The 27,787-nt window shown below is 38.3% G+C and overlaps 1 protein-coding gene across 2 annotated transcripts; it reads left to right on the forward strand.

The window, feature by feature from the left end:
• The first annotated feature begins 1 nt into the window (after window position 1).
• On the forward strand, window positions 2-27,464 carry LOC119722667 (transmembrane protein 163-like). 2 transcript variants are annotated; one of them, XM_038192907.1, is made up of 9 exons: window positions 2-159; window positions 4,954-5,131; window positions 8,924-9,043; window positions 9,932-9,975; window positions 10,136-10,230; window positions 13,824-13,920; window positions 16,440-16,551; window positions 18,099-18,240; window positions 24,060-27,464. In XM_038192907.1, the coding sequence occupies exons 2-9, from the start codon at window positions 5,005-5,007 to the stop codon at window positions 24,157-24,159; spliced, it is 837 nt and encodes a 278-aa protein (XP_038048835.1). In that variant the 5' UTR covers window positions 2-159; window positions 4,954-5,004; the 3' UTR covers window positions 24,160-27,464. The 2 variants fall into 2 exon arrangements, with proteins under 2 accessions (XP_038048835.1, XP_038048836.1); XM_038192908.1 differs by lacking the exon at window positions 2-159 and adding an exon at window positions 4,476-4,603.
• The last annotated feature ends 323 nt before the right edge of the window (window positions 27,465-27,787 follow it).

The raw sequence follows: 27,787 nt of genomic DNA on the forward strand, positions 1-27,787 counted from the left end.
CTGTGCGGCGCCAGCTGAGCGATCGTGCTCTCAAATTAGTTGGCAAATATCTGCTGGAGTGCACTCCGATCCGACGTGAAGCATAAAATCATGCCTATGCATGCTGCTATACGCTATGGTGGACTGGTTGTTGATTACTGAGGGTAAATACTGTCAAGTGTAAGTGCACTACTCGTTTTCTCTTCTTAAGAGGTCATACGTTTTAAATCTAATTAAACTTTCCATATCTGGCCATCACTTGTCACACTCTACATGAATGAGTGTCAGTGTAGAGCAAGGAACTGGTCTGAAAATTTCGAAGTGTTTTCTCAGTAAATACTTCAATATTTTCCCTGCTAAATTTGACTTTTGAGGGCATATTATCACTTTCTGATGGCTGATAGGTCACTGAGGGGAAAATTAGTGATGGCCAGATATGGGAATTTTTCCAAAAAGGTCTAAATAAAATAAAAGTGAATCATGTGAATGTGTGGCTGAGAAACATTTCCAATTTTGTTGGGAAAAAAACCCCATAGACTTCTGTCATTCAACATGTTCAAATTGCATTAATACCTTCGCCAAGGCAAGAAGGTTTTGTTTTCATCGGATTTTGGTTAGTTTGTTGGTTGGTTGGTTGGTTTGTCTGTTAACAAGATAACTAAAACAGTAAAAGAGTAATGGACAGATTTGCATGAAAAAAAAATTAGGGGTGGTCCTTAGTACAAATCGAGTAGATTTTGGAAGTGATCCGGATCTGGGTCTGGATCCAGGATTTTTTTTTTAGGATTCTTCGCCATTTTATGCCAGTATGTCTTTTGGGTGAACTGACAATATGGCGGGGAATTGTTTAGCCTTGGCGGAGGTTTGCGCTATCTGAGTGCTTTTCAGTTAAGTTTCAACATATTGAAGTATTTCACATTATTTGTGAAACCACATTTATTTAGGTAATAACCCCCAAATGCAACTAAATAAAGTTTAAAATTAAAGCTCCTATGCAAATATATTGGTGCAAAGTTGTCCTTCAAGTGAAAATCAATCAAGTGACTGTTTTTAACAGTTAAGAGCTCCCAGCCTACATAAAGCAGGATTGACTGGCTGTGACTGTTCATGTAACTTGATACAGCTATGCTTTGACTGCAGGTGATTGATAAGCCAGCTTTGCCTACCACTTGCCTGCTTTTGTCTGTTGACTGAATTTGACTAGTCACAGTGCTTGCTTGAAATTTACGATCTGACTGTTGGTGACTAGCCTGTGAAAAAGGCATGGCAGGGGAGAGGATTGATTTTGTCGCAGTTCGTGGTCCCATTGGTTTTTTAATTTTAGTAAAAGTATGACAGACCCCCAATAATAATTGTTGTCTTATGTGCAACTAAATCCTAGGCCAAAAAAAAAGTTCTGCTTCCGATTACATGGCATTCGAAAATAGGGTAGGTTGGTAGGGAAATTTGTTTTTGGCCAATTTTGTTTGTGTACGATTATATGGAGGTGTCTGCATGTAGTTAACGGTAAAAGGTAGAAATTGATGGTTTTGGGTGTTTTTTTTCTCATTTTCTCTAATAAGGAAAATTTAGGGTAGGGCTGTCAGAATAGAGTACTGTAGGCAGGGAAACCGGAAGCAGAACTTTTTTTTCTTCTTTTTTGGCCTTAGCAGGCTACGTTGTCTTATTCTCTCACAAGAACTGCCCAATTAATTTTGTCTCTCCCCCTTTGTTTTTCTCTTTATGAGTCTCTCTCCCCCCTATATCTTGATTTTTTTTCTGAAGAAAAAGGGAGGGGGCGTGGGCGTGGGGCATGTGCCCCTAGCCCCCTCCCCCCCCCCCCCCTCCCCTACTTGGATCTGCCCCTGGAAATGTTCTAGTGCAAGGCCAAGTCTCATTTTACTGCATGTACACGGGCATATTTACTGGGATAATTATTTTATTATGCACTTCAACATGTTCAATACACAGCGTTGATAATTAATAATTATGTAGTCTGCATAAAATGCATATACTCAGATTTCCTGCCGAATGGCCATGGTCCACAGAATTTTATCTAATCACTGTGCTTCGGTTACAATACAAGCCTGTAACTGAATTGAAAAATTCAGAAATACATAGCCTATAGCTCGTGCAATTAAAAATAAAAGAAAGAAATTTGACTCGATCAGATCTTCTATATTTTCATGTGGCCAGGCATTGATACTTTTCCAGGATCGGCTGACTAATTGATTGGGACATTTTCGTTCAGTGATCAACTACTGCCATAACTGCACGACAGATGTGCAAGAAACTTAGTGTACTTTTATATCACGGTTGGTTGGGTTTTTTTTAATCAGGGATCATTGACTAGAATTATACCATGGATTCATTCATTAACTCGATTAGGCATCAGGCAAAGCTATTTATTGAGAAAATGAATTAATGTACAGTGTAGTGTTCAAGCCCCAAACAAAATAATAATTCCTGTGTTTCTGGTAACCCGAACGACCCATAATTTAGGGAACTACACAAATGTCCAGCTATTATAGGGTCCACGGGTTGGGTTTTGTTTCTTTCTTTCTTTTTTTCACATTGCAAAAAATTATTTATAATCAAACTTCCCTACCTTAAAACCTTTCATTTTCTGGCAATGTTAGATAAATGATTTATTTGTTTCTTAAAGGGAAAATACAACATTTGCAAACATCAAAAAACGAAATGATCAAATTACCACAAAATACCTTACTGAATTGTTAGGGACTGACAGTCTAAAGCATCCTTTAAAATCGTGGCTCCTGGTGGGCTGACATTTTCGGCCAACCAGCGTTGGAGAAAACATTTTTTTTCAAAAAGTGCTCCTAATGTTTCATATTTAGTTCGTCTGCATTTTCTTTGCAATTGATTACACACCTGTGAAGACTACAAGCCTGCTAGACTGATTCTCTGACCTTACAATTCCCCAAAGTGTATTAATTGCTTCGTTTCATCTTAAGTGGGGTCAGGGAACCAGACTACAAGAACATGATAGGTTTTCTTGGTTTTTCCAGCATCTACAAGCCCAAAACATGAAACAAGTCAGTTTAACAATATTTTATATAACATACTAATCCTCCAAATCCATTTATTTCTGAAAATTGTAGCAAAAGCAAATGTTGTACATTCCCTTTAAGAGAAGACGTGGCAATCACAGATTGAATCGCATCAAATTGAGACAAAAAATAAATCTAGTACACAGTTTTTTTTATACATCTAAATAAAGTAAAGTAAACACGTACAAATATTAACCATTACCCAAATGTCAACCCCCTAAAAAGTTGTTTGTCCCAGCTTCAGGCCCAACACTGTCCCAGCCCAGAAACTACCAGTTACTTGCAAATCCCCAACTTTAGGGTACTTTTCATCACAAATTTATTTTGTAATTAACTTTCAGGGTTCAACCTTAACTAATTTTTTACCAGCCAGCCAGGCTACAGGAACAGACTCTTAACAAGAGCGCGGGCATTTTCACTAGCCTGCGTGTTTTTCTTTTATAGAGTGTCGCAACAACAATGTGCATACATGTAAAATGTGTATCCTGAGGCAGTCTTGTCAGTGTTTTTAATAAACATATCCAATAATTTTACCCTAAACAGTTACTACAATTAGACATAAATTGATACAGGTTTACTTTCTGAGTTTAATGATGTATTTCTTCCTGTCCTTTCATCTTTGCCGTAGCCCAATCATTTTTGACTCGCCAGCCGGGCTACTTAAGGAAAAGTTTGACTAGCCCACCCCTGTTTTGACTGGCATTTTGACTAAAGTCGAACCCTGACTTTATATCATTGCTTTCATTTCTATTCGCAATTTCCCTAAACGATGATTTTAGGCCCCCAAAAAAGTCTCCGGTTTCTGGTATGCGCGCGTGTCGCCATAGCCATGCACGTTGGCAAAAAGAAAAAAAAAAATTTCAATATAAGATGATGTCTCAAAACAGCCAAACTCACTGGTTTGACTGGAATCCTGCTACTGCACAATTTTAACGTGTTTTTTAGATGGGGTTACGATCAAGTTTACGCTTTATGTGGCCTCTCTGGACTCCCATATATTTTGCAATAAATTTAGTCTGGCACCATTTGCAGTCATCAGCCGACATTTGAAGAAAAAAAAGAAAAAAAAAAAAAAGCTGCGTCGCCGCACCACTTTTGGGCAAGCTCCATACCAGAAACCGGAGACTTTTTTTGGCCTTATTGCTTTCAATTGAATATGGCAGACTCAGAAATAAAGCTTAGTGTGCAAAACCATCAGACCGTCAGTTGGGATGAAAAACCCAAATTCCCCAGACTGGCGCTGCAAATCAGTGGCCACGGTCCAGTGGTCACAGTACGTGGTCCAATAGGCACTTCCCGAATCCTTGTTTTAGAAGATGTTTCTGATTGGCCAGATATTTTTACGTGGGTGAAACCCTATTGTATCTTTATACAGCCTTGGTGCAAAATACACTATGTTGATGAAAGTTGAATGGACAAGGTTGGCTGCTTATCAATGCACAAAATGCTGGTACGGTACCATTGCAATTTTAATCATTTCACTCTAGTCATCTACCTGTAGTAAATGTACTACGAAAAGGAATGCACTCTTCACCAGCTGTTTCAACTTTACCAGCTGTTCAACTGATTAAAATGTAATTATTTGAGTACTCCACATCTCCTTATGTACACATTCGCAGAGTTTGTTATTCACTTTTTGAGTTTGAGAGCGAAATTGAGTCAAACACTGTAATGTATTGTTGCATCATGCATTAAGGTTGGTTCATTGAGTGTGAGCAAAATTGGAGCAGATTTCATGACATGAGCAATTGAACTTTTGTTGTGACGCGAAGTTCGCTGTTTCCAAAATGAATTCATTTCGCACTGAAATTATTGTGAAATATGAACCGGTCTTTAACGGCTGATTGTTTTTCAATTTTGTTTATGACTATCTAGCTTCATGGAAATGAGGCATCTACCGTTTTTTTTTTTGTTTTTTTTTCAGCAATTTGAAAACCAGATGAATGACGGGTAAGAAACCAGTGTGGATTCTAAGATGGAGATGAAGCCAGTGTTAGAATTGGATGAGTACCAGCCAATCAACAACAACCAGAACATCACATCCGCTGGAGCCACAGATGATGCAGCCAGCAGCAAGTATGCTGAACGAGACGATGACAAAGGTAGTGCTATCTCTTCTTTTTTTCATGTAAATATTCAGTTCACATGTTTATTACACCTCATGCGTATTTATGAGCCGAACACGCTTCTTTCATTGGTCGAAATTCCAACACGTCTGGGAAGTACATGAAAGTAGCTACTCCGCATAAAAGAAGCTATCTCTGATTTCCTAAGATGACTGGGAATATTTCTATCCCCCCTGGATGGGATGCTAGTCCATCGCAGGTTACTCCCAAGCTAATGTCGGTACCCATTTATACTCCTGGGTGGAGAGAGGCAAGTGGAGGTGAAGTAGCTTGACCAAGGACATAACGGTAAAATGTATGGCCAGCAGCTGGATTTTAAACCCTGACTGTACAATCATGAGTTGTGAACCCTAATCACTAGGCCACACTCCCTCGTCGCCCGTGTTCATGGACCTGGACCAAACTTTATTCCAAAAATGAAATTCAAAATATTTAAAAACAACGTTTTAAAAAAACAAGTAAAATAGACATCTTTTCAGCCTGTTCTATACATTTGTAGATTAGCTGCCTTTCTCCCTCTATGTAAATTTAGCAGCAGTCAATAACCCATATCTGATAACCGTTGTTTGGTTTTGGCTTTCCAGCATATGTTTTTGTTGAGTTAGACTATCAAATGTCCCACTAATGGAAAAGAAAAGCACTTAATTTTTGCTTTGCACTGCTGTAAAACCAATATTCACAAATAACAAAAATTGGTCCTAGCTTCACTTGGAGTGAAGCTGTTTTCAATGTACAGTATTATGTTTATGTTACGCTGATTCGTTATTTAGTTTGAATTACCCATAGGAGGTCCAAGTCCAGGGAGTGATTTCAGTTGATATGCGAAATCTGGGGCAATTCTAACTTTTTTGGCTGTACAGTCACAGTTTTTGTTTTTATAAAAACATGTTTTTGCTATACAAAATTATGCAAAGTTTGTAAAAAAATGTTGCTCATTAAATTTCAGGGGGGGATGTGTTTTTGCTTAAAAAATAATAAACAATGCATAGCAGCTAGCTATGCATTGTTTATTATTTTTTGGTATCAAAATGTTTTTGGTATCAAAAGATGCGCAAGGCTCGAGGCTAAAAAGTCCTATAGCTATACATATTTTGTAACAATATTGCTCACTGATATCATCTGGTCAATTGAGTCTTTTAATTTTTTTTTTTCCTCTTTGTTATTGAGTAGGGTGGATGTTTTTCCTGTTATTATTTACTGAATTCAAAGGTTGAATCTTTTTGTTGAAAGTGTAAAAGGCCGAGTGGATTGGTTTGCAATACCAGATGGTCAAAAGCACTCAGCCTTATTCACTTCCATTAACCCTAACTGCCCTGAATCCTCCAAAATCCTTTTTGCAAATTGGAGGAATTTGCAGGATTGAGGTTACATGGCAAAAGTGCGTTACTGATTTCGGAGTATGCACTGTGTCAAGGCCTTGGGCCAGACCTTGTGTTGTTTATGGTCAGCCGAGCATAAATTTAGTCCTTGATTATACTTGAAATCCTCCACACTGCTCCAAGATGTCACTGCCTCTGCCTCAACCTATTGACAGTCATAGCCGGAGGATTTTGCAAGATTCAGGCAGTGGTCACCCCTCCATGGACCATATTCAAGAAATAACGGAGGAATTTGCAGGATTGAGGCTATATGCTATTTGTCCATGCGGCCAATTGGAGGATTTTGCAGGATTGAGGCTACATCCTAGCAAAAAGGCCTAGGGAGTTAGGGTTAACAAACGGATAACCTTGTACCGTGTTTATTTCTCACCATAAGTCTTCTGAATACTGAGTAGAATGGATCAAAAGCTATTGAAAATTGTTACTGGGGTGAAACCTTAAAAGCAGTCATTAAATAAACCCTAAAACAAGTATTAAAACATGCATCTCTGTGAAATTCTGGGAATGTTGCGTGGTTGCTAGAAATGTTGTGACTATTTTGCTTCCTGTAAAGAGTAAGCACAGCTTCTTAATTAATAAGTACATGAAGCAAGAAATGGTCTCAACAGTTTTTGATTTCCTCTTCTTATTTGTGGGCCCCCTATTTACTCGCCTTGTTAAATTTACTGTTTTAAAGGGTAATGGAGATCATTCGCAACGAAAAGTGTTTTCACTGATTTAAGGAATGTACAATCATTCTTAAAGCTACAGTCCATCATTTGCAGCTATCCAAAAAGTAACTGACGTAATTAGTGTTGAAAAACATACTTGGTGTAGTAAGGGGACTAAACTCCGTGTGAAATTTATCTTTCTGGCAAGCTGTCATTTTGAAGAAATCAACGAAAGAAGGCCTTTCCAATGTTGCGTCTAAGACGCACTGTTGGAAATTTCTGTTAGTAGTTCCTTTTTTTATTCGGCGAAGCGCACGCAAGCGTTGACACGACGCAACGTGCACAAGGTTGCTATAATTCGTCGGATCAGTGAGAACGTGTCTGGGAAGCTGAATTCAGGCCCAATTCAAAACATGATTCAGCAACTTTTGATTTGAAATCGAGATCCTAGAATGCTGTTTTTCTCAGAATATACAGCTGAAGCTGAGCTGAAACTGGTTAGGTCCTAACCAATGCAAGAAAATAATGGTTATTTCTCTTTTCTCAAAAATGACAGAATACCAGGCACAATGATTTCACAGGATGCATTTCCTTAGGGCCGCCCAGTTTCGAATAATTTAGTATTCAAGTATTCCAAACTGGGTTTGACCGAATATTTGAATATTCAAAACACACCGATCAAGTTTTCACGTGCCATCTGCGACTAAGAGCCGCGCCAGTCAAAAGTTGCACGCAAAGCACGCCGCTTGAAATTTGCGCGCAGCGATTGCTGTTATGGGCCACTGTAGTGTTTTGCAGTTCGTATTTTACAACTGTCAAGGGTTTTAACTTGCAAAAGGGGTGAGAACAATGAACTGCCGTCGACAATAAAGTTACTGTCAACAGAAAGTGGCATAATACAGTGCTGCAACTTTGCAATTTCAATAACATCACAGGCATGTACGTGACACGTACATGTAGTTGTTTTCTTCTATCGAACATTCAAACCAATAAAAAGCTATTTGAATGTTCGTTTGAAGATGGAATATTCAAATATTTGGTATATTCGGGACAGCCCTAATCCTATTATTTACTTACAATTAGGTAGGCTATTTCATGAGATTTTGACAGTTTCGTTATTGAATGTTTGCAAGTGGTGTTGATAACCTTTAAGGATTGGCTCATTCCCGTACTTTTTTTTTGATAAGTGTGTTAAAAGCAGAAAAAAATGCAATTTCCTTAATTAACCTTAACTCCCTAGCATAATTTACTAGGAACCATACCCATTCTGGCAAATTCCAACACCCATATGGGAAATTGTACACACACTATCTATTTTGGACTTAGTTTCTGGAGGTATGCCAAACCCAATGTATAAGACCATCAGTTTAGGGGTACTGTACCTATCCCAACAGATTGAAACAAAACCTGCTGTTGGACTTTGATGGGTTGAGTTCGATTAGGGTTAAACTTTGAAATCTTCTATTTTTGTATTTTACTGACATGTCGGTAAGGAAGAAGGCAACATCTAAAAGCATATTCCCATTTTTGTGAAGTACATGTATGTATTGTGTATGGTGTATTGTAGTGACTTACAGTGTACAGTAAATAAAGTAGAAATTGTTGTGAGTCTGAAAACCTGTGTCGAGTCTCCATTGTTAGCACTTCACTACAACAATCCACAGTACCTGCAGTTTCACACCTCAGTAAGTTAAACCTTGATCATATTCCTGTTTTCAATTTATTTTCCTATTCTTCAGCTCCATTGGATGAGTCTCTCCATTTGACAGCCATCCAGGCGCAGCGATGGCGCAGGGCAGCCATTGGGATAGCTTGGGCTTCCGTCATCAGTCTACTCATACTTGGCATCGTCAGCTTTGGTGAGTTGGAATTGAGTCAAATCACAAGCGAACCACAAGTCGTACCACAATTCAATTAACAAGCCAAGTCAGAACTAACATACGATGAACAGCAAGAGAGGGATTATTATTAATTGTTTCTGGAAATGAAACAACGATTCCTCAAAAGCACCTTAGGCACTGTAGTTCACAAGCCTGAAGAAATCTGTGGAGAGAAGGCAATGAGAAGAAGTTACAGTTTTAGAGGTGGGAGCAAAACCCCAGAATCATATTCTAGGGAAAACCCACGGAATCAGGCAGGGACTGAAAACCCAATCCACATGTTGCCCAGGTGGGATTTGAACCCGGGTCACAGCGGTGGAAGGCAAGGAAAGTACCGCTACGCCAACCTGACTCCCCTTTGTCACAACTCAGTTGCACAGCTTGCGACTTGACTCGAGACTACGGTACATGGAGTACCGAAGTGTGACGTCATTTAGAACCAGAAAGTGTAGTGCAAACGAATGGAGTACACGTGCGTGTTGGTTCACGGGCTGAATCACGCGCTAATGTCTTTCACACACATTTTGTGCGCGTGACGTATTCACTTCGGTACTCCATTGTGATTGACTTGTAAGGCCTTGTTGTTTTTTTAAGTACATGTACAAAAAAATGCATTCATATTGTCCATTCTGTCTTTCCAAAAACGCTTCTCAACAACCTGTTTATGTCAAAACTCTATGACATTTCTGCTGTCCTTAAAACAACAAAACTGCAGGGAAAATATAGATTACAAAAAAAACATACATTTTAGGCCAATGATGACATGTTTTACTAAGATACAGATAGAATTAACAAACTTGCTGTTAAATTGAACTTTATTTCCATAATGCACAGTATATTTTATCTCTTGTGTGAATTTTTTTCTAGTTCTTTCTGCAAAAACTGAAAGTTCAGCTGCTTTTGGCTTTGGGGTGAGTTTCTCATTCAATATGCATGTACTTTATTTGCATTGTATTTCCAATGTTTTCTTCAAAACTCTACCCAGTTCATGCATTCTAATTATTGAAATAGCTTTTGGAAGTATAGGTCTTACTCTAATTATCGAAAATGTTTTTATTTGAATTGATCTAGTTTGGTTGTGTACTTGATGTGTTCACGTCAGTGGTTGTAATATGGAGGTTCTTCGGTACAGTGAAAACACTCTACTCAGAACAGAGGGAACGAATGTAAGTTTGCAGTATCAAAACTGATTTTATTTTTTTTAGATACATGTATTCATGACCAGTAGAATTATTGTGTATTACTGATTAACGGTCGCCTAAGTGTACCACTTTTACATCTAAAATATATGCATAAATGTACAAGTTCAGCAGCCATAAAAATTGAATTATATAGTCAGTCAGTGTTGTTTTCAAGTACATTTGAATGAGTGTGAGTACGAGTACTTTGCCATGAGTACGAGTACATGTATGAGACAGTTAGTCTTCAATGAGTATGAGTACAAGTATGAGTGTTTTCCATGAGTATGTGCACTTTCAATGTTAGGGTTGTCCCGAATATTCGAATATTCGATCATCAACCGAAAATTTAAATAGTTTTTTCCGGTTCGAATATTCAAAGAAAAAAACCTATGCATGTACACGACTGTGACGTGATTTTAATCGTAAAGTAGATGCACTGTTTGTCGATGGTGACAGTAACTTTTTAGTCGACGGCAGTTCGTTGTTCTCTTCCTTGTAGCAGGCTAAAACCAGTGACTGTTAGAAAATATTTACTTCAAAACATTCCAGCAGCTCATAACATCGACGGATCATGGCTACACACAAAGTTTCAAATATTTGAGTATTCAGTCAAACGCAGTTTCGAATAATCAATTACTAAATTATTCGGAAAACAAAATAGCAGAAATCAATAAAACAGGGGATGTAAACATCCTGGAAAATTGAGCACAGGCTTTAAAACATGTTGAGTGTAACCGTGGGACACATGTACCGTACATGTAACAAACACCAGGGAAAGTTCATGAACTACATGTTAGCATAGTACAGTCAAATTTAAAATGCGCATATTATAACGTGTACATATTGTACATGTATGTATGTAAGTGTATTCTGTTATTGTTAACAAAAAGTTGTTAATTTTTTTTTTCTAAATGAGCTGGCGAATCTTGACAGGTTAGTCAGCCTTGTATTTTTAGAGGAAAAGAGAGAAACACTGAAGCAGACTTGAGTCTTTTAGCCATTTGAACTTTGTTCTCGGAAGTTTTTTAGCAAAAATTGAAATTCAGTGAAGAGGATAAGAATCCACATTGAGAGCTTTTCATATATTTTTTTTCGTTTTGAGCTACACGGTGTATCACTTACATGTACGGTAGCTCTATAATTTAAGCTTACAAATTAATTGGTTTCAGTTTAACTGAAATCTCAAAAAAATGCTGGTATGTCAAAAACCTTGGAAATAATTGTTCATTAAATGGCTGTTTTCAGCATGTGAATTTGCATAATAGTATACACAATGTCTGCATGGTGTGGGTGTGGTAGAATGAACGCTAGCTTTTTGGTGTAAGGATCCAGCTGTATTTGGCAAATTTGATTTTGATTGATTCAGAATGACTAAATCTGTTCATGCATTTGGTCTACACAATGGATAGGATTTAGTCCATTGAACATGTGCAATGGCATTATATGGGGGTATCCTATACAATAGCACTGCCCGGCTAACAAGTGAAAGTCAGGTAATGTGTCAGTGAGTTAGTCAGTGAGATAGTTACGAAAGGTACTCTAGACTGGCCCCAATAGGTCTCGTTCAAATGACGTCATTTTCTACAGACCATCCACGTGCATCGGCATTTTTAAGCGTCAACTTGCACAACGCGCATCGGCTGCGTTGTATTTCGAACACATTTCGAGCAACAAGCACGCGTGTTTGGAACATTTTCAACACTGCGTAATGCGTGCTTGATTGCGTAAAATACGCAGTTGCAGTTCTCCTACAGAGATGGCCGTCATTGAGTGAGCCCTATTAATTGACGCAAATCTTAGCACTACTTCCCAACTTTGCTTTCACAAAGACATGGATTTCTACTCATGTACAAAATACATGATACATGAACAGTGTAGTTAACCACTGATCCTTTGTTTCCCTTTGATAAAGAACCAGCCAGGTTCAAAATATCTGGACTCTAACTTTTTGGCCTCATGTCTATTTTGTATGGAATATTTGCAATTTGTAGGGTGCTACATGTACATAGGCCATCAGCCTCGGTCCAAAATTTTGGCAACTGGTATCAAATGAGGGGATAATCATCAGCGATTTTGGGCAAGGTATAGGCCTACACCTCCAGAGTTGGAAAATATGTGATAACATTGCTGCGGTGGCAGCTTTTTGGGTGTATGCCCTGATTTGATACTGACCCAAACCCCCAGGCTGATGGTCTTACAGTTGACACAATTCCAAGGTGTAGACACTGGTTTTGATCTAATGTGTATTTGCCACATTCCATCTTTTTGCAGCATCTGTGGTGGACGGTAAATCAGTGTAAGTTTGTATTGCAACTGAAAGCTGTATAAGCTTTGAAACTTGCTGAATGCGCAGTATGATATCTTGCAGTGCTGTGTTTTCCATTCGTTGTGTTTTTATTTTGTATACATACATGAGGTAGTTTGAACTGTATCTATTTCACATGTATCATGCAACTGTACATCGGTTGTGCATATGATTGTACATGTATATTATTGGGTACTGTGTATGCTTTGTGTACTTAGTGTTTTCTCCTCCAACAATGTTAATAGAAATGCATTGTACCTCAGACCTGTTGAATTCCAAGAATTGTTGACATGATTGAATGGGTAAGGGGAGCTGAAATATTGAAGTCATCACATTATACAGAGACCAAAATCCTGAAGGAGTGAACTGAGATTGGCAATATTGTATGAGAATATTTCAGCCCAAAAAATTCTGAATTAAAGGTACAGTCCATCATTTGCAATTTGTGCACTTTGTTCGTTTGAAGCAACAAACGTGCTCAAAATCTAAAGAAGGGTGCTGGACAACTGACCTGATGAAGTTTCAGCTCAGCTTCAGCTGTATATTTCGAGAAAAACAATATTCTAGGATCTCAATTTCAGATCAAAAGTTGCTGATGTTTTGAATTGGGCCTGAATTCAGCGTCCGAGACACGTTCTGCACTGAGCCGATTGCAGCTACACGATGTCGTTGACACGACGCACATGCCTGCGCGCGCTTCGCCGAATAAGAAAAACGAACTACTAACGAAAATTTCCAACGTGTAGGCGAGACAATAGTGTGAAATGGGCCTTATTCACGAGTCAGCCATATTGAATTGAAAGTGAGGTAAAATCTTAATTTTTGGAACTTGCGAAGAGAAATGAAAGCAAATTAATTCCTAATTAATTCCAGTCTGCTTCAATGAATATTTTCAAATTTGTAATTAAAAATTCCCTAATGTTTAAAACCAGATTAAAAGACAGTAAAATAAGGCTGCATTGTGCCTGCATAAATAGTTTGGCGCCATCCATTGAACAGTTAACACTTAATGACAAACAATCAGGGAACTCGACAAAAATGGCCAACTCGTGAATAAGGCTCATTTTAAGGCCTGCATCTTAAATCCACCTAAATGGAATTTTTTTGGGTTCTGTTTCGTTAAAGAACGTGTTATGTTGTGTGATTTTGAAGCTGGTTTATGTACTTGGAATGGAGTAAACTTGTCCATAAATAGTTTTACATTGCTTGTATTGTTTTTCCCTTCAATCCTTCCTTATTTCTGTTGCTGTCTTCCTTTTCCCCTCCATGGCAGGGCACTGTTGTTGCTTGCCGGTTTTTTTCTTGTAGCCAGCTTTTCAATCACAGTACGAGACCTTGTCGAACTTTTGGACCAAACTCGCACAAAAGATGTAAGCCTTTTGCATCTTGGTTTTTGCAGGCTGGTACAAAATGCAGGGGCCAGCATATGCAATTTTTACATTGGCGACGTTTCCATTTTCAGTTGGTGGTTTGATGCAGTTAACAAGTTATTATTTTTCTTCTTTTTTTTGTAAATTGTCTTTGTTTTTTCTTGTTTCCTTCACTGTTTTCCTTATTCTGTTGATTTTTAAAACATTTTTCCATTACATTTTTTTTTTGAGGTGTCGGTTTTACGCTTTGTCGTTTTCATCTTTTGTCATGCCCCGGAGGAAATATATCAATGTGTTGAATCATGGAGATTTTGTCTTTAAACTAAAGGGAATGTACAACATTTGCTTTTGCTTCAATTTTCAGAAATATGTGGATTTGGAGGATTAGAATGTTATAGAAAATATTTTTAAACTGACTTGTTTTACGTTTTGGGCTTGTAGATGCTGGAGAAACCAAGAAAACAATCATGTTTCTCGTAGTGTGGTTCCCTGACCCCACTTAAGATGAAACGGAGCAATTAACACACTTTGGGGAATTGTAAGGTCAGAGAATTAGTCTAGCAGACTTGTACCCCTTCACAGGTGTGTATTAAATCAATTGCAAAGAAAAGTCAGAATAACTAAATATGAAAAATTAAGAACAGTTTTTGAAAAAAGCCAGTTTTCTCCAACGCTGGTCAGCCGACCAGCGTTGGAAAAATACAGTTTTTCTTGAAAATGTCAGCACACCAGGAGCCACGATTTTACAGGATGCTTCAGACTGTCAGTCCCTAACAATCCAGTAAGGTATTTTGTGATAATTTGATGATTTTGTTTTTTGATGTTTGCAAATGTTGTATTTTCCCTTTAAAAACCTGAGATTTTATTTGGGAGAAAGGAATATTATTGACTCACTCTCAGGCAACTGTAGTGGCAGACTGGAGGCTGAGGTCCACTGATTCAGTTGTACACAGGTGTATTGGCCATTAATCAATGCGATGCATGAATATTATGCCAACCCCAGAGCGTAAGGTTGTGCTTTTGTTGTTTTAATTTGGCTGAACATCTGTTCTCATTTGTGGAGGTTTCTGCATGTTTTTGTGGCGGTATTAACATGTTTTCGTGGAGAATTCTCCATGTTTTTGTGGCGGTATATTTACATGCTTGTTTGAAGTTCATTGACTTCAGTTGATAAAGCTCATTTTGGGGGTTCAGCTTTGCTATCATTTTCACCAATTCAGTGCTGAAGGCTCCTTATACAAAATTAAAACTCTGGAACTTTCATACGTGAAACTCCTTGAAAAAAAGCTTGGAAAAGTATTGATTTAATCAACAACCATTTGATTTTGCTGAGATGGTTTCCCCTGCAAGGCTTCAATTGAACTTTTATCGATCTAACCAATTTTGAATGCACTTTTTTCCTCAACAAGGGCCTTTTTGCTCATGTAAGGACCCTATAGCACTGAACACTAAATTGTTATTAGTTGTATTCTGCTGCAAGGCAAAAGGTGGAGAAATTTGGACATATGGTCTGAGCTTGTTGAAACATTAGTGGAGGGAGATTCAGAGATTTCAAAATCAGGTTATCTTAATTTTTTTCAAATCGAATAACGGTTATCCGATTTCACCGGATTCTTCCATTCAGCTCACAGTCATGCCTACAAAAAGTGACAAGTGAGGTGCTGCATTCATGCGATGCCCACCATGGTACTGTTTGCGGGATTCAGTGACACTACGCCTTTACTAAAACACGCCAAATGTGGGAACTCGCTGATCAGACGAATGGGCAGGCTATTTATGAACCGAGCAGACCATAAGCGAGTGAATGCAGATTCAATCAGAGACCATGAAGCTAATTGGTGGATGTTCCAATCCAGATATTTATTTAAGCTTGCGTCACAAAAAAATGGAGCATTGGCTTAATTTTATAAATGGTCGTTGCGAATATCTGGTTTTCAAAATCCAAACCGAATAACCAAATTTTTAATAATTTTGATTTCAATCCCATCACTAAAACACATCCTCAGAAAAAAATCCAGATGTGGGATTTCAGTCACTGTTTACATCCATTGGGGAAAATACACACAAAAATTCTCAAAATCTCAATTGTGCTTATCGTCAATTTACGATGGTGTACAAAGCAAATGCAGATCGGGGAGGGGGGGGGGAGCAGGGACTATCTCTCCCCCCCCCCCTCTTTTTTTTGGGGGGGGGGGGGGGTGGGCGGCGAGGGTTTTTGTTTTTAGCAATTAAACCGGGAACAGATTGTTAGATATGAAGAAAAAGAGGTATAAAAAGAGGAATAAAAAAGGCAAAAAAATAGTCTTCCCCCCAGAAAATGTGGGCACAAGCAAAGATTTTTTCTGCCAAATTCTCTATAAATTATACTGACACAAAAAAAAACTCCATCCAAAATCTGTGTATCATCAAGTGTATTTTGATCTATCATGAAAATAATTTTGCTTTTTTGCTTTAATCCTCTGCCTATTGTACGAACCATGTTTGAATCTTTGTTTCATTTTGTCAATTTTACAATCAAGGTTTCGTCTTTGTTTTCGCTAGCAGCCATCAGTGGAACTTTGTGTATCATACTTGCACTGGGCAAGTTTATTATTGCCAAGAAATTGGAGAGTAAAACAGTCAAAAGTGATGGTGAGTTGGATGAAATGTTTGTTTTGAATCTATCAGGAAAGAAAAATTAGTTTACACCAAGATTTTTAATCATTTTTACAAAGTGTATGTGACTGGTCGTTTTTAAATTAATTACAGGGAATATACAACATTTGCAAACATCAAAAAATAAAATTACCAAGTTTTTACGAAATACCTTACTAGGATGTTGGTAAATGACAGTCTAAAGCATCCTGTAACATTATGGCACCTGGTCTGAAGTCATTTTCAAGAAAATGGTATTTTTGTATACATTTCCAATGATGGTCGGCCGACCACCGTTGGAAATACCTAACTATTTTTCAACTACTGCTCCAAATTTACCTTTTTTCGGTCCACATTTTGTTTGCTATTGGTTACATGTTCATGAACGAGTGCAGGCCAGCTAGACTGGTTCCCTTACCTTACAATTTTCCGGCATCTATAAATTGATCCATTTTATCTTTAGTGGAGTCAGGGAACCAGACTACTTGAACATTTTTGTTTTTCTTGGTTTTTCCAGCATTTTCGAACACAAATCTTTAAACATGTCAGTGTAACAATTTTTGATCTATTATACTAACCCCTCAAATAGTTCATTTCTGAAAATTACAGCAAAAGCCAATGATGTACATTCCCTTTAAAGGAGCAGCAAATAACATTTCATTTGGTAAATGTTTCTCTTAGACGTCGATGGGATAAATCATTATTTTTTACCTTGAAAATTGTCCTGTAATTGCCACACAAAGGAATTTATGGGTGCCAGTCTTACATTTGTTGTACCTCATCAGTATTTTGACAGATTAGCTCAGAATCCGACAACATTTGCAAACATCAAAGAAACACAAAACTACCAAATTATTATGAAATACCTTACTAGCTCGACTGTAAGTGCATAGTCTCTAGCATCCTGTGAAATCATGGTACCTGGTGTGCTGTCATTTTCAAGAAAAGTGAAATTTTTGTATCAACTTCCAACAATGGTCGGTTGACCAATTTGCCAAATTTACAAAAATGTAGTTAGTTCACGTTTTGTTTGCAACCAGTTACACATTCGTGTAACGGGTGCAAGCAAGCTAGTCTGGTTCCCTGACTTAACAATTTCCCGACGTCTATAAATTGCTTCGTTTCATCTGAAGTACATGTAGGGGCAGCGAACCAGAATACAAGAACAGCATTTATTTTTGGTGGGGGGGGGGGGGGTTCCCGCATCTGTGAATGCAAAACTTTAAACAGGTCAGTGAAAAACAATATTGCTATAAAATACTATCCCCCAAATCTGAAAATTACAGCAAAAGAAATTTTGTATACATTGTATTACCTTTAAATGAGGGAAATTCATACAAGCAAGGCAAAAATCCCTGCCATGTTTGATGTTAAAAAAACCAACATTTTTTACAACATTTTCTCCAAAGACTTCCTGTTACCCAGACCCTCGAAATTATGCCTAGCAAACAATATGAAACACTCGACTCTAGCAATCTCAAGAGAATTTAGCTTCACCAAAAGTGTTCCTGTGATTAGCATTTATTTTCAACTTGTCTTTCCAGGTTTCAGTTCCCTGGCTGGCTCCATTACAGCCTACAGTATTCTAGTGAGCGCTGCAGTCATTGAGGCACATCCTAACGTCTGGTACCTAGACAACATTGTTGGCTTTTGTGTGGCCGTTCTGCTCATGCTGTATGGAATCATGTAAGCACATATGGACTTCCAACCAGTATTCAATATTCATAAATCTGTTATTCATGAACACAATTTTGCATAATTGTTTTTACAGCCCTCATTTCCACAAAAAGCCATGTTGTAGCAAAGAAATAGCATACTTGAAATAGGATCGGTTGCATGTTCAGTGCCTGTTTCTGTTTTTGTTGCAAATCAATACAAGGAGGTCCTGTGAATGTCATACGATGTCATCATTCAGCTCAGTTTTCATTGGTCGCCTGAAGTAAGGCAATTTAAAAAGTTGTCTTGGTGTTTTGGGTTTTTTACCCCTCAGCCGAGAGGCTCGAGGGGTATTGTCATCGCCTAGGGCGTCCGTCCGTCCGTCCGTATGTCCGTTCTGACCAGACCACCCTTGTGGGGTGATGTTCCTTTCAGGACACATCACCCCACTTTTTACACAATGGAAAAACATCACCCCAGAAGGGAATCTTTAGAAAAAGGGATAATGGGAACACAATGCTATCACCCCACAAGTCCGTCTGGCTGGGATGTCCGGGCAGCTTAGTTTCCGGATGATAACTTGAGTTAGAAATGTTGTTTGGGATTGTTACTTCGGTAGGGGGTTGCCCTTGGGAGTAGGCAAGTTGGGAGTGGTTTTGAGGTCAAAAAGTCAAAGGTCAAGGTCACCGTGGTGAGTTAAAGGTAAATGGTTTCCGGATGATAACTTGAGTTAGAAATGAGATTTTGGTGTCTAACTTTGGTAGGGGATTGCCCTTGGGAGTAGGCAAGTTGGGAATGGTTTGGGTCAAAGGTCAAGGTCACTGTGGTGAGTTAATGGTTTCTGCATGATAATTTCAGTTAGACATGATATTTGAGTTTGGAATGTCAGTTTGCCCTTTTCGACAAACTTCGGCTGAGGGGTTTCAACAGCAACGCTGTTATTTTTTTTTATTTCAAGAATTCTATGATAAGATGTGTTCATGTGATGGGTTCTGTGCATAAGTACCCCCTCAACAGTAAGAAAGGGAGAGTTGGGGGAGACCACTTGGACATATGCAAACGCATTGCCCAACGACACATTACGCTGACACGAAGACGCTATGGCTTTGTGTACATTCAGAATAAAGCAGGTCGTGCATACTTTGCGGCAAACGTGCGCGAACCAGTACGCGCACGTCGTGTGTCCCGTCTACAGGGTTCTCAAATATGGTAAATAAGTGCCCTCTATTGTTCGCGCACGGAGCCCATACAACAAATCTTTTTCTTCTTTTTTCTCCTGACAAATTTTCAACTTAATTTTTTTTTTTCTCTCTATTTTTTGCATCTGTAATGCTCCCGAGGATTTTAATTCTGATCCCTTCATTATCCATTCTTTTAGGGGCAGGAACCAGCCTACTGTGCTGACCCCAAATCATTCAAAATTTGAAGTAGTTATTGTTGTCTCGCCTGAACGAAGTTCAGGAAAGAGAACATGCAATCACTATGTTTGGGTCAAGGAACCAGACTACAGGAAACATGATTGTTTTTCATGGTTTTTCCAGCATCTACAAACACAAAACTTCAAACAAGTCAGTGTAACAATGTTTGCTAAAAAAAAAAAAAAATCCATCCATTACAGCAAAACAATATATTCCCTTTAAGGATTTGTTTGCAAATACACATATTTTCTGACAGTTCCTGTCAGAAAATATTATATTTTATACATTTTTCTAGAGAATACATAAAAAGGACAATGTCATAAAATGAAAGAAGACAAATTCTTGCCGCTCTGTTGACCTTTTGATTTTTGGAAGAAAAAAAATGGGTATTTTTTAATTAGGCCGTATAAATTTATATGATCCTAAAAGCTTGATTAATAACCAAATAAATACGGCAAATATTTGCGAGCACTGATGTATTTTGTTAATGCAAAAATTGGGGAATTATGTACTTACCATGGGAATTGCAAGAGTAAAAAACATTAAGTTTACATTGAAAAGGTTTTTTTTTAATACTCTTCAGCTGGAAACCGTGACAGCCAAAAGTACTAATGTCCATAATGGCTTTTTTCACTATAAATTTGAAATTTGTAAGAAGAAAACAATATTGAACTCATGGAAGGGCACAGACAGTACATGTAAATCTGCAAGGTATTAAAAATAAAAATACCTGTTTATGTTTATTGTTCATTTTTATAATCAGTCCACTTCCAAAAATAACAGAAAATTTAAATCAGTGAACTTCAGGTTTCCCTGCCACTCTTGAAATCATGGAAAAGCTTGAAAACGAGTTTCCATTTTTCCACGTCATTGAATATGATTCATAATAGTGTTACACACTGTCATACGTAAATCACACAATGGAGGGCGTTGGCACAGGAGTACTGCAACTGTACTTCCAAGAGCTTAGTTTAGGATGGAGCACAAGTGTTGTGAGTAGAGAACATGTCAAAAAAGGCTTATGATGCTCAACAAAAACTACTCCTTAAAGCCCGCAAAATTCCTACTTTTATCCTGCTTTTGTCCTCCAAAGTCATATACATTTTTTTTTTTTTTTTTTTTTTTTTGGATCCTACTGTTACACTTGGGTCTGCTTGAAAGCTAGTCTGAGTATCACCCGTTATCCACAGAGCCCAGTCTCCTGTCTAATGTCTGATATATCTAAGCACGCGTGTCATTTCATCCCGAAATCAGGACTAAGATTGTGATTGGTCAATTTCGATGCCGCGTTTTTGTAATACAACAACCTGTACAAAAATGCTATTCATCGGGGGGAGCTGGCATTACGCGCGTATAGAAGGAGCCTGCTGATTGGTCAGTTTCTCGAGGTCATATGCAGTCTAGTTGCATAATTAATCGCTGAATCTGTTTACGTATCATAGACCATGGTCGGCTTCACCAGGGCCAGGGTCTATTACATAGACACGTTACTGGAAAGCCTGCAACAGGTGAAGTGGGATGTTTGGATGAAAATTCACATGAGAATTGGGCTGGGTAAAAAAATGCGCAGTCTTGTAAGAATCCTACTAGAACAAGCTCTGGAAGGTTCTGGATGGGCACATGTACCGGTATAATGGAAAATTAAAGGCTTTGCAAATTAACATAAAAATACAAATCTACCAAATTATTAGAAACACCTTACTGGACTGTTAGCAAATGACAGGCTAAAGCATCAGAATCATGGCACCTGGTGTGCTGACATTTACAAGAAAAGTGGTATTTTTTTTATCAATTTCCAACGCTGGTCGGCTGACCAGCGTTGGAAAAGCCTGACTTTTTTCAACTACTGGCCCCAATTTATCAAAGTTTTCAGTCCACATTTTGTTTGCAATTGGTAACACGTCCGTGAACGGGTGAAAGCCAGCTATAGACTGGTTCCCTGACCTTACAATTCTCTGACGTCTTTGAATTGCTGCGTTTCATCTGAAGTGGGGTCAGGGAACCGGACTACAGGGAAATTATTGTTTTTCTTGGTTTTCCAGCATCTACGAACACAAAACTTCAAAAAAGTCAGTGAAACAAAATTTGCTATAAAATACTAACCCTCAAACCCATCCATTTCTGAAAATTACGGCAACAGCAAATGTTGTGTATTCCTCTTTAAAAAAAAAAATGTCTGGAAATTAAATTTAAAAACGGTTGACGTGCCAACTTACCAGCACATATTAGAATAGAAAGACGAGAGGGATCTGTTTTAACAAATACATTCATTAAGCCTGATGGGGACTGGAGCCGAGGGATTACGATGCCATTGGAATCAAATTTTATGATAATTGTGAAATGCGTCGGGCACAAGCTGTGTTCTGAAGGCTACGGCGAATAATGAGCATTCATACTGTGATCTGAAGTACTCTTCAGATGCATTGGTGCGCGTAGATACTGGTAGTGTATATTCAAAGAGACAAATAAGGTACTGTTAGCAGTTGTAATGTAGAAGAGTGCTTTAACTGCGTTGGACAATTATACTGAAATAAGGTGGCATAGCATGCGAATATTGTCTGGTTCGAGTGGTGTGGTAAAACTGGCCTCCTGAGGTGATCCGCGGAACGCTCTGTTTTCTCGAGATGTAGCTGAGGGAAGAGGAACGTTCCATGCATTACCTAGGGAGGCTAGTTTTATAAAATCACGAGTTACAGCAGTCAAGATTTGTTTTATAATGCCTCGCCAACAGAATGCTTGATTTTGAGTGATTAATTTAACCAAAATCCAATACTTGTATTTCCATGTGAAATTAGTTGAAAAATTACTTGCATTTTCCAACTTGTCCCTTCATGACCTTTGGAACCGAACTCTGCAGCGCGTGAGAACAATGCGCACAACGTGCAGAGCCATGTACATCTACACACAGACCTCCAGTTGCCACGTTGGTTGCTATGCATGCAGTATGTTTTCAGGAGTTAAAAAGCATTCATAAATACCTAAGACAGTTTGCCCATTCCTGTAGACCTTTATGTATCATGCTGCCACCATTTCAGTCATGTTCCCTGTATCCAATAACAGTACTGAATGATCATGTTTTTTATGCAAAAAGGAAGCAGACCATTTTTCCTTCGAACCTCCCTTCGGTTATGTTGATTTGAATGAGAAAAAAATCAAGATGGCCGCAAAATGATAATGGTCTATTGGTCGAGAGCCCGTCACATGGGTGGTTTTAAACGGTTGATAAAACACCGACTGGCTGGTCTTAAACACTTTTCCAGTGCCACATGAAATTTGGACTCCTATGAAATCTGGTCCCGTTTACCCTATTATTGGTTGAACATTCACAATCCTCACTTAGGCATGCACAGTACTACCAATGAGTCCGTATTTTCATGGTCCTAAATTCACAATACACCGGCACTGCTGCATTCTGTGCCACGTACATCACTTAGTACGCGCCACGCGCATGCAAATCTCCATATAAGGATATGTTTACGGCTACTCGCAAGTGGCACATACCACAACATAGCTAGAGGGGTGTTTAAACAAACCCAAAGTAAAATTGTTTATTTAAGAAATCGTTTGAAATTTATAGTTGTCGCCACTGAACTTTGTTCAGAAAAGAGCCTATGCAATCAATATGTCTGTACGTACATGTACGTACGTATGTGGTATTTTGGTTAAATTTTTCTTGGCCTAATATCCTAAGTTAGAGTCCAATTGGAACCAACCTTTAATCATAGATGCAACATGGGAACCTTCATTTGATAATGATGTCGAAAGTTAATACCAAGGTCAAAGGTCATCTGGGGTCAAGTTGTAAAATAGGCTGAACACGTAAAATTTGAAAAAAAGTCTCATTTGAAAAGTTGATGTCCAACATTTGTCCAATTGCAACCAAACTTGGGTCATAGATGCAACATGCCAACCATCATATGATAATGAAGTCAAAGGTCACATACCAAGGTCAAAGGTCATGTGAGGTCAAGTTGTAAAAATAGGCTGAACATGTTCAATTGGTCTCATTTGAAAAGTTGAAGTCCAGTTGGAACCAAACTTGGGTCATAGCTGCAACATATGGCAACCTTCATACTGATTAGTCACGATTTAAAGATAATCGTGAAAGCAGACAAGACGCATGGTTCGAGAACCATCTTGTTTTTGACTTGTTTTGACTTTTTGACCGAACAGGTATTTATGAGTGGGAATAAATATGTGCTTGGTCAGTATTAAACAAGTACGTTTAACACTGGCTTGGTGCCTGGTCGTATATAATGTCCTTCGGCCGGGCTATTATCAGCAATCAGTCCCCAAGCTGTTCTGAAACGTAAGGTCCATATCACATACTTATTCCCTTTAGACCTAAAGCAGTGAATCAAGATTAGCCGCCCCCCCCCCCCTCGGATTCGCCCATGAGTAATAACTATTTTTTCTGAATTTATTCAACAGGTTATTGGTACAGGTATTGTCCCCCAAATGCAATGGCATTGCCACCAGGTGCTGCTGCTGTTGTACAGCAAACAGTGCCAGCGCCATCCAGGAGAAATAAACTGTAATAGTGCTAACAGAGAAGCTTATAAAACAAATCAAAACAATATTGTTAAAATTGATAAGCTCTGCGTTCGAATTTCGGTATTTCCATGAGTTTCTTCAAAGTACATGTACTTGTATGTAACAGGAAAAGAAGTTTAAGGTTGACAAGTTAATAAACAGTTGGAGAGTTACTTTTTACACTGTTCTATTTTTACTTACTCAAAACCACTATGGTATAAGCAAATGATTGTTGGCTGTTGTGATATAGTCCATGGGTCTTGCACGCCTTCGGGGGCAAATGAAATGGCACCAGCAGCTTCACCTTGGGTGCCATTTGCACCCCTGAGATGTCATTTTCACCCCTCGGGTGCCATTTGCACCCCCTCGGGTTCCATTTGCCATTTGCACCCCTCGGGTGCCATTTGCACCCCTCAGGTGCCATTTGCACCCCTCGGGCGCCATTTGCACCCCTCGGGCGCCATTTGCACCCCTCGGGTGCCATCTGACCCCTCGGGCGCCATTTGCACCCCTCGGGCATAAAATTCCATGAACTCAATCACAGTGGTCAATTGTATAACATTAAGAATCCAGGCGGCACTGTTGTACTTGAGATACATGTATTGTGAACATAATATACAAATGTAGCATGGTTTGAGTGTGGGTAGTTGATAGTAGCTCCCTGAGGTGTTGAAAGTTGACACCTAATATTATACAAATATTGACTGCTTTGAGTGGTGTAGTAAAACTAGCCTCCCGAGGTGATCCATGAAGCATTCAATTTTTCCCAAGGCGAAGCCAAGGGAAAATAGAATGCTCCCTCCATCACTGAGGGAGGCTAGTTTGACTACACCACGAGATAGAGCAGTCGATATTTGTTTTATAACACCTTTCCCACAGATTCTGCTTGATTTTATGTGAGAACTGAATAATTTAATCCAAATACAATTAAAATTTACTTCAAATTGAATACTAGAACAGGTAAAAGTTTACTTGCACTTTTCCAAACTACCCCTTTAAGCAGTGTTTGAACCCAGCTCTGTAGTGCTACCGCGCACTTGGGACTTTATGCGCGCAACGCGCACCCGTAAATGCTTTTGCACACAAAACCATAAATGCATTTGCACACAAAACCGGTTGAGATAGTATTTACTTTGATTGATAGTTTGATACGGGTATAGTACTTTAGTTGCTACGGGTATGGTACTTTTTGCCATGCAGAGCAATAGCAAATATAGCGAATGCCATGTGACTCGCTTTCAGCCAATCATGGAGCTACAGACACAGTTTTATAGCTCCATGGGCCAATCAAAATACAGAATCTGTGGGTGAGTTCTTATAAATTGAAATATGTGCCCAAAATAAAGCATGTTTGTTTTACTATATACCTCGTACATATTCACCAACATTTGGAGTTACATATTAGTTATCTCGGCAAAACGTTGGGTGTGTGTGCCACCATCTTTTTATGTAGCTAGGGCGATGTTCAGGCTACCCCTGCATACTATCCACTGCTATGTAAAGCGCACCTGTAGTAGACTAGCTCACTGGTAACCAGTGCGAAAGTCTACTATGCATGCGTATACAGTGCATGAATCCTGGCCTGCGTGCTTGGTAAACAGCAAAAGTGGCAGCTGACACGTGATGGCAAACAGACCAGTGCGAATTCCCGCGCTCAATCATGAATATGTATGAGGTATATGGTAATCAAACTTTACCCATTGTGAAACTACAGACAATTTTCATGAAGCATGGATCAATGCAATCTCTTATTTAAAGAAAAAAAAGGCAGACAAGTGACTGTTTGCAGTGAAGGCTAATTAAAGTTACATTGTCCACTTTTAGTGTTATAGAGAGGTTTTCATATTATAAATATGGATTTATCGACATCTGTCTCACTGATATTAACATATTAATTTGATCGATGTAAGATGGCGGATTGGCAACAGCAACCAAAACGTATTTTGGAAAATCAATTTCATATCAAGATTTTCAATGTATCGCATGCAGCCCGGAAGAGAGATATTACAATGGAAAATATACAAGCATTCTTGCATTTAAAATTGATATTCGCATCTCCAGACAGATTTCCTGCATTTTCACATTCACGGCAATCAATTTTTAATTTGTAAGTATACTTAATTGCCTCAATGCCAGTAATTAAAACTGTCATATCCCTACTATGCTGAAAATGTCATTCATTTGATTTCTCTGAGTTCCTGCTAATGAGTAGGATAAGACAGTATTTTAAATAATAATAATAATAATAAAACACTTACTTTTATTAAGTGGTCCACAACTATTATTTAATTTTCACTATTTATATGATGTAATGATTTATTTTTTTTACATTTTTTTGTTTGTTTGTTTTGGCACATCTAATGAGATGCTAGTTTAACTTTGGGTTTTGTCCTTCACTGAAGTATTTTTCATGTACTCAGTGTTGTCCAGTGACAACAAGCTGGATCGGAAATATCTCGGAAGCTGTGGGCCAACAAATTCGTGTTCATGCATGAGTCAAGTGATTGTGCCATGTAATTTCTGGAAGGAGTAGTGCTAATTGAGTAAAACAAAATCAGGTTTTTTACCCCAGTGACTCCATGATGACCTTTGACCCCAGTTTTGCCATGTGGCATGCTGGGGCTGGGCTATTGATACTTTTGAGAAAGTTTGGTTAAAATCGGTCAAAATAATTAGGAGCAATAGACAATGTCAACGTTTGTTACTAACGGAATAACATAGAGACACGATGATTTGTTTAGCTGCTATCCCGAAGCTAATAAAAAAATCACAAGCTTACTTGAGGTGGACTCGAACCTATGACCTTCTGATTACTAGAGCAGATGTCGGTGAAGGGCAAAACCCAATGGTTTTTTTTTTCATTTTGTGCTATGTTCACCGATTTATATCATTAACATTAACACTGACGTCCATGTTGAAACTTACTAATTTATTACTTATCAAGCTCATATTTTGGTGTGATGTCTCTTTGGAAAAGTAATAACTTAGTAACTTGTAATTTTAACAACCATCTAAGTAGCAACTGAATATAAAAAACAGTATTTATTTTTCAGGGTGTCTCACGGATAAAGCAACGAACACAACTTATTACAATATTTTACTTCTAAATCAATTTTTTTGTTTAATTTGTCCTAAACTAATTGTCAAAATGTAGTTTTGTAAACTATTCAAAAAAGAATTACAATGTTATGTTACCAATGTGATGTCCATATTATATTTACTATTTAAAACTATAGTTTTGTGAATATTCAAAGCCATGTTATATGAATTACATTTGTAATACCTTAAAATTATTTTATTTGACTGGTTGGTGTCATATGGATCAAATCATTTAAAACAGTTCAATTCGATTTCAAGATGCAACCATTCAAGACAGAAGACGTCCAGTCTGAGTTGCCCCGGTATAAAATTTGGGGTGTATGGTCAATACTTCTGTTACTTAAGAGCTAATGGAGTTTCAAACTTAAGTTTGGTGTGCCGAAATCTCGCCGAGAAACTTATACCCTTATCTGTTCGTAAAAGTGGGACAGAAAAGTAGTTCCCTCAGAATTACAATCTTTTTAAACCAGGTGTAAAAATATTCATCATTGCAACTAATATTGGGACCTAATGTGTAATTGATGACA

Source organism: Patiria miniata, unplaced genomic scaffold, assembly GCF_015706575.1.
Source record: "Patiria miniata isolate m_02_andy unplaced genomic scaffold, ASM1570657v1 HiC_scaffold_16, whole genome shotgun sequence".
Taxonomy (NCBI): Eukaryota; Metazoa; Echinodermata; class Asteroidea; order Valvatida; family Asterinidae; genus Patiria; species Patiria miniata.